The sequence below is a fragment of the Bidens hawaiensis genome, unplaced genomic scaffold (assembly GCF_021521415.1).
Source record: "Bidens hawaiensis isolate Kalapana, Puna unplaced genomic scaffold, B.hawaiensis_p1.1 tig00003961_1, whole genome shotgun sequence".
NCBI lineage: Eukaryota > Viridiplantae > Streptophyta > Magnoliopsida > Asterales > Asteraceae > Bidens > Bidens hawaiensis.
The window spans coordinates 1000678-1009351 of NW_027491228.1; the positions used below are offsets into that span (position 1 = coordinate 1000678).

General features: G+C 37.2%; 1 protein-coding gene and 1 pseudogene across 1 annotated transcript; both read right to left on the minus strand.

Annotated features, from left to right (window-relative positions):
* Positions 1-525: 525 nt before the first annotated feature.
* LOC143624728 (putative anion transporter 5) lies at positions 526-2044 on the minus strand. Its single transcript, XM_077095287.1, has one exon. The coding sequence runs from the start codon at positions 1977-1979 to the stop codon at positions 636-638; it is 1344 nt and encodes a 447-aa protein (XP_076951402.1). The 5' UTR covers positions 1980-2044; the 3' UTR covers positions 526-635.
* A 2786-nt stretch (positions 2045-4830) lies between these two features.
* On the minus strand, positions 4831-5616 carry LOC143624767 (citrate-binding protein-like; annotated as a pseudogene).
* Positions 5617-8674: the final 3058 nt, after the last annotated feature.

The following is an 8674-nucleotide window of genomic DNA, read 5'->3' on the forward strand; positions in this document are numbered from 1 at the left end:
ATAACAATCCTTTAAAATAGATGGGATTTTAAGATCCTATGAAATATGGGATTTGATGGGATTTAGTTTCCATTCTCATTCTTTCATTTAATGAAACGAACATATCAAATCATGGGATTTAAAATTCCATTCCTTAGAATTTATTTCAAATCCTTGAAACGAACAGGAACTTAAGTATTAAATTTCAATCACATTACCATTCAAGTGAACTTTACATGAGCATGCTTTTCTCAATGAACTAGTGACATAGGAAAATTACTAGCCTTTGTTGTGTTTCTAGTAGAATCCGCCATCGGGTCTCTGACCCGACTAGAAGACCCGAATTTAACCGCTCAAATTCGAAACTTCGAAGTGGGGCATCATGGCGGTTGAGGCTGGCATTAGAGTCTGGCCACAACCATGTCGGTTTAGTTTCGTAACTTCGTTATTTACGCACACATAATCATAAGCATACAATAAAACAGAGTTATAAAATATGTAAACAACTCTTGTGACTATCTGTATAATATGAATGCTGTCATTAGGCAGTATTGTAAAGTTTAACATATCTCTATTGAAAAATCATATGCAGGAAAAAGCATTAGTAGGTCAATATATCATATAAATCTATAATATGACTAAAAAACAAACTTCCCTCAATCAAATATCCTCTCGCCGGTCGAAAACAATGAAAACACAAACGAACTTAAAATGCAAAGCAAACCCGGAATAAAGAACACCATCTTCCAACTATCCGGACTAGAAAGATCCGAATCCGTAGCTTTAGAAGCTTCCAGAAGCTGACCTGTCAACCCGACCCCAATAATACCTGCCAAAGTGCCAGCTGTGTTAGACACCCCCATCACAATGCCAGCATAACGAGGCGCAATATCCATATGATTCACTGCAAACCCCGCTCTCCCGAGCGCCAAAAACCCGAGAGCCAATGAAGAACAAAGTACCACACCGTCGGGCGTTCTAAAATGAGGAATCGCGATTAATGCAAAAGAAGACACTAAAAACCCAACGGTGTTTAATACCTTTCTCGTTAATGTAACCGACATTATTCGTTTGGTTATCACATGGTCGGCGATCACCCCGCCAATATTTGAAAATATAAACATGTTTAAATACGGCACCATTTTAGACGAACCCATTTCTTGAAGGCTCGACCCGAGACCTAGCTCGAAGTACGTCGGTAGCCAGTTCATTAACACGTATAACGCGTAATGAAACGTGAAATTGTTAGCAACAATAGCCCATACGGGTAAGCTAAAAAAGATTCTCCTCCACGGGATTTGGCTTTTGTCGGTTTTCGCCCTTTGACTTGGACCGTCTTTGACCGGTAACAACGACTCACCGAACCCAGACGCAGCAGCTTTCGGATGCTGCGAGCGTGGCGGGTCGGTAGCGAACTTAAACCATAACAAAGACCACATGCCACCTAACCCTGCTTCGGCTAGAAACACGGATTGTGGGCCCTGAAACTTAACCAGACTAGGTAACAAAAGCATAACCATGGCTGCACCTACGTACATTCCAGATGTGGTTAACGAAACGGATCTTGACCGTTCATGTGGTGGGACCCACTGGGCTAAAACGGTGTGAATAGATGGGAAAATGAAGCCTTGTGCGACTCCCACAAGTAACCGGGCTATTATTAAGGTAATGACTCGGTTTGGGTCAAGTGGTACTAAAGCACAAGTTAGAGACCATAATATAAACGAGAAAAGTAAGACCCGTCTACCGCCTATTTTTTGAGCCACCCAGCCACCGGGAACTTGTGATAACGCATAACCGTAATAGAATGTTGAAAGTATGGTGCCTTTGCTTGATTGGCTTACGTTTTCAGCATCAGCAGCAACTGTGTATGCGATTGAGAACCCAACACGCTCGATGTAGCATACCGAGGTGCAAATGAAGGTTAAAATGACGATTAAATATCGTGTTGGAAACGTTGCAATGCCCATTTTTGTAATCATTTCTTGATGTAATTTCATATGTTATAAAGATTCATACTCATTTCACTGTCAAAATCATGTCAAGCCATACGACATCCGATGCACCTGAACAAACATATCATTCAAATATTAATCTTTTCTCTTAGAAAGTGTCCAAATTTGATATTTTATGTTTCTTGTAGGCCGGTATACGAACTGAATGAACACGAACAAGGGCATGTTCGTGTTGGTTCATTTAACTTTAAACGAGTGCGAATGTGAACACGAACAGTTAATCGAACAAACATTTGTGTTCATGTTCGTTCTTTTAAAAAATGAACATGCTCGTGTTCGTTTACTTTTCTTCTTTAAAAATTAAACGAACACGAACAGTTAATCAAACAAATACTGTGTTCATGTCCGTTCGTTTAAAAAATGAACATTTTTGTTTGTTAAAAATCTAAACAAACACGAGCAGTCATCGAACAAATATTTGTGTTTCATATCCATTCGTTTAAAAATGAACATGTTCGTGTTCGTTTATGTTCGTTCCATAAAATCTAAACGAACAGTTCACAAACATAACTGAACAAGAATAAGATATCAGGGGCCTAGGGGGTTAGTCTAATATATAAATTACAAACAATATTTAACTATTTGCTAAATATTTAAACGAACGTAAAAAAAAGGACATAAACGAACATTCACAAAGCATGTGTTCATGTTCGTTCATTTAATTAAAAAAAACAAAAAATTTTGTTCATGTTAATTCGTTTGTTAAATAAACCAACTTCCCATTGTACGGTTCACGAACAATTCACTTCCCATTGTACAGTTCACGAACAATTCACTTAACCTTCCGTTCGTTTACGGCCCTAGTTTCTCGAGCCAAAAATGTAAACTTTTAACTTAAAACAATTACAAAACGAATCACTTCAATAGTTCTATCATTACCCCCCTTTCAATTAAGCCAACAAAATCCAAATCAACAACAATTACCACAAATTTCTTAAACCCATCAGTAAATTTATAATTCCGTTAATCGTTTAATAATAACTATATTATTAAATTCGACATCTAAAATTAGAAGATGTTTAATATTTAACCTAATTTGTCAAAAACAGTTAAAACCCATTACACATAGCACCAACTGCTATACGATCACATAACATTAAAACAAAAGGATCAATGTAGTATTGCGGCGGTGATTAAACACGTAACTGACGGATCGGGTTACCTTAAATTGGATGTCGGAAACTGGGTTTTGCAAGTGTAGATCGGAGGTTGTTTATTGTGGGAATATGTGGAGAGTTGGTTAATGAATTGGATTGGTGAGAAGTGGAAATTGGGGGTTGGGTAGAAAGAAATAATTTTGACGAATGGGTTTTGTGTTTTGTGTTTTGTGTTTGTGTTTGTGTGTGTTTACTGTTTAGAGTTTTACAGATGATAAGGGAAGTAGTCAAAGATCGAAAGTCAACTTTTGGATCTGAAGCACGAGTACAATACATGTGCTGGTTTGCCACGTCACATGTGTGCATTATGCAAAAGTAATCGGGGCAAGTTCACGAGTCGAGCAGGGTGGAGTTGCCTCGAGCTCTAAATTAATTGAGATAGCTCGAGTTTGATTTTGAAGTTAAATGAGCCTAAGATCGAGCCATGACCCGAGCCGAGCTTGGGATGAGTTTGGCTCAATTACAAAAATGAACCAACTCGGCTCAGGTTGTTTCAAATCAAGTTTTTTTAACTTTGGAGTTTTTATCGAGCGAGTTGCGAGCTTTTTTAACAGCCCTAAAAGTAATACAGACGATGGATCACCATGTCAATAAACGGTACACACAGAAATTTTTAAAAGATGACGAAAGTCATGACACACAACAATAGTTCTATGTTATGATAGATCGATAGGCATCTTCTCTAAATGGTTATGGCTGCGAATAGCAGACAATGTTTTTCTATATTTTATCATTTTTTTTCCTTACTTTTTTGTTTTGTTTAGTGGTTCATTGAAATGATGTAGTAGTTTGTTAATGTTTAGTAGATATATTCTCTTCGTTGTAAACAACCAACAAAGAGAATCAATGATATTTAGATGTTCTCAAAAGTTATCATGGCACACTAAATTTTCGTTCGATACTCTTTAGCCTAACCTTTCCATTTTAGTTTCTTTTTTTGTTCATATTATATCCCAACTAAAAAGGAGCATAATTTTTCGCATTTTTCGTTGTGCGTAATTGAATTTCAGCATTTCCATTGTGCCTAATCGTTGCATTTTGTCTGCATAATCTTTATACGCCATCTCTCTGTAAGTATTCTTTTGCGCAAAATTTTTATTTATTTTACCCCTTTAATTTGGTATCTAAACGACTATGGCTTCGAAAAACAACAAACTCATACCAGTTGGGTTTGACGGATTTCTGAACCAGGTTTTATATCTTTTACTGTATACGAAAATCATGCAAGCCATTTTTCACTTCATTAGAACAAATACGCACAAAAGCATAGAAAACTATAAGGCAAATGAAAACTTTAATAAAAATACGATCCTATGTTGGAATCATAACCTAAGGGAAGTCAAGCAAACACTCATCATCATCATTATCATCGTACTCGGTAAATCCTACCAATAGCAAAGCTATGGTAGGGTCCGATGAGGGTAAGATGTAGACAACCTTACTTCTACCCCGTAGGGATAGAGAGGCTGCTTCCAGCGAGACCCCTGGCTCGATAGTAGTTTTGCATCAAGCCTTGGATATAAGGCACATAACACTCAACCACCGGGACACCGGCCAATTGGTGCGTGTACCCTTGTCTTTCAGCTATCAACGCCACCACATAATGCATGATTAACCTTCTGCCATATTTAACGTTATTTTCACGAGATTAGTAAAACAACGTCAAAATGAATGCAATTTCACTTTTGCCCACCCGAGGGTTCACACATACATGTATTATATGGGCGCACCGCAAGCAGTGCAATCAAGCAAACACTAATCATGCAATTTAATATCTTGATATCTTTCCAACGAGACTCCATATCAAACGAAGGATGGCCTTGTGTGTAGACTTCACACTTTAAATAATGGGATTTTCCACCACGTCCACGTCCCTCGTACTTGAGAACCCATCTATGTAAACTTTAATGTTATTTCGTTCAACATCGTGGATAACATTTATATGAAACCATTTATATATAATTTAGAAACAATCATGGATCCCTATAATAGAAAAGGCTGGTATTATATAGTCTAACCATTTCAGTTATATAGCAGTTAACCAAAACATTTGCTTGGTGCACGCTCGTCTCGTCCCACAAGGCACATATCCATATGCTTCAAACTGCCAAACACCCGAAGAGTAGTCATAACACTTCAAACAAGATAAACAAAATGAAACTATTTATCAATCTATTTGGAGTGAGTGTATATATAGTTAACACGTGCATCAAAATAAAGAGAAAAGATTTAATTGAATGCGAATCTCGTAGCGTGCACACGCATTGCTTGTGAACTCCTTTGGAGAAACGGTATCTTTGCGAGTGGAACATCGTAAGGCTTTTAGATTTCAAAATTAGAGTGATTAAGTGGTTGTGATACAACCCTAGGGTGGTATCGATTGTTTCACACCCCCATGGTAAGGCATATGAAAAGAGAGACACATAAAATGCATTGCTCAAAAGAAAAGATATAGGAGAATTCATTTTCTCTTAGCTCTTTAGATGGATATGGGTATGGTGATATATCTGTTGGATTTTATGGACCGATTCGGTTAAGTCAAGGCGGCTGACCGAGTTATGATCCGCGAGAGTTACACCTTGGGTAACGAGCATAACACACGCTTAAGTTAGTTAACCGATAATGACTTGTAATAACGAGATGGTCATATTCAAGGACTGAACTTTGGAGTTGGAGACGGGTGTTTGGTGGACCGATTAGGATTATCTAGTTTATTAATAATAAACCAGTTAACCTAATCATAAGATAAGTTTTTATCAAAAACTCTAGCCACCAAAAGGCTTTGGCTCTCTCTCCCTCTCCACCCCACAGTAGCCGGCCACCCTACCCGCCGGAGACCGGCAGCCACCGCCTCCGCTACTGTGCGTCGCTGCTATTGTCGTTGCTGTCTTGTGCCGCCGCCGCTGTCCACTGCCTTGCAGCCACCGCGACACCGCCACTGCTGTCGGCTGTCTCCAAGCACCGCCACCACCGGTTCTCGTCTCGTTTGGTCACCTAGCGAAGTTCGATATCCCTCGGTGTCTCAACCAGTTATTTATTAACAGAGGTAAAATTAAATATTGTCGGCTTGATTTATATTTAATTTGGTTGTTAATATTTGTACACGTATTGTTTGTAACCGAATCCCGTGAAGTTCCATAAAAATGATGATTACTCGTTTTGTTTATTCCACTGCGTTGATAATAATTAATGTGATTAATAATAATAAAACTTTTATTAAAACCGTGTTTAATTGTTAAACCGTTGACTGATCACCGCCGAAACCCAACAATCTTATCATTTAAAACTTTTATATAGTTTTATAAAATATTGTTTCTTGTTTGGTGGATATTCCCCAATAATGTAATATAGTGTTTACTCCAAATTGTCACACCCCAACCTAAGACGGAAATGTCGGGGCATGATCCGATTGCTCACAGCTCAAAGATACTATCATGAATATATATGACAATATCTAATTAATTATTTTATTCAAAGAATACAAACAATATTCAGATACAACAAAACATTTCAAGTAAATAAAGTATAATAGGTTTAAATCCATGTTTGTATTCGTTAAACCTAAGGTCTTTCTAAATGTCCATACTTCAATTTCAAGCAGCCTGCATATGTGTAGAAGGCAGAGTTTGTCAACATAAAGTTGAGTGAGAATATCACCAGTTTTGCATGTCAATATAAATAAGCATAACGTGAGAAAAACGGTAAATGTAATCAAACCATAAACAAGTATGTAGACCGTTGCCAAGCGAATCGGGCGTTGGTAAGTAGCTTAAGCACCCAATACATGGGAATACGTTGGAACCCTCCGAGTATACGAATGAATGAATATTAACACAATATGCGAATGAATGAATATTAACACAAGTAAGCATGTAACACGTATATTTGATTAAGTCACTCACAATTACACGTATGTATTTGTTTGATTTATATATATATATATATATAGTATAAAATACGGATAGGTACGCATATGTCCCTAAAACGTTTAAAAAAATTGAGTAAAATAGGGGAATGATAAACTCACCTTAGACTAATGGCAAACGAATATAAATATGAATAAGCGAGCTAATGAATAAGCGAATCGTCCACTACATCTCAAATGATATAAACAATTCAGAATCTGATATTTTAGGATATGATAATATAAATAAAAACGAAGTCGTTGCCGCTGGAATCACTCCAAACGAACGATTAGAACTCAAGTTATGTTTGTTTTAAGATTTAAGCGAGCCAGTACTGACCAGAATCCGAACAGCTAGTCGGAAGTCGGGTTTTGGTCAGTAGCCTTAAAATTCGTTACGAGAATAAAAGTCTTCTGGACCGAACGTTGAATCCGACCAGAAGTATGAGAAAACATAAAGTCAAATTAGTTGTCTATTTTGCCCTTTAACGAGTTTTAAACGATTTGACCAGTCAACACCCTTCAACCACCGAAATTTATTAAAGGTTATTGACTAAAGGATGTATATGAATGATTTCTATGTTTAAAACTTACCCGAAAAGTGAAAGAATCAAGAGATATGACGAGTCAATGATCCACATGCATGCAAAGTCAAACGTTTAAGAGTACGTCTTCAACCAAATAAGCAAAAACCGAGATGAATAATGATGAACAGAGGGTAGGATGGCTGGATAAGATATATTAGGGTATGAGGAAATTTGTGGCAGGAGAATTATGATGTATTTATATAGAGATCACAAAAACGAACCATATTTAGTATATTCACTCGTTTAGGAAATCGAATCGAGTTTTAATGATCAAATCAATAATATAATTAGTAAATTTCGTTATTAATCAAGGGGTTAAGTATATGGACATGTATTTTAGTTATATTAGTTTTCTTGGACCTTAATTCACTTGATTTATGCAAAAAATAAGCGATTTCGGGCCAAAAACGAACTATGAATCAATAATAAACGAAACGAGCTGTGCAGGTAGCCCATGGCGCCGCGTGGTGGGCCTAGGCCACCCCACCACATGGTGCTCCGGCCAAAAGGAGGAGAATTCCACAAAATGTCATATTTGGTCTTTGTTGTTTGATTATTGGTCAATTAATGAACTTGTAAATGCATAGTTTAAGATTTGAACAATATATAAAGTATAAGGGGCCTAAAGTGAACATAGGAACTTAATTACTTATAGTTATTTGATTTCAATAATAGTAAAGGTCTAAAAATGTTTCGGGTCAGGTTAAACGTAAACGAATACGGTTTAGAAAAATCCGAAATGTTACACAAACTGCCTTATAAACATTCGAAACAAACAATTAATTTAGTAAAAGATAGAAGAGCGCATGTGAAGAAACACGGATCCAATCGTATTAGGATTAGATCTATATTTCTATTGGGTAAGGGTTGACGAGTGAGTTTAGATTAATATGAGCCAAAAGTGAAGCTAGATCCGGATTTATGCCCTGCAAAACAACCCACCGTGAGCTCGTTACAGGAAGGACATGATGGGGTCTTTCCGTAACCAGCCTCCGGCGTGAGAGAAAGAAAGTACTAAGTGATAGATGTAAT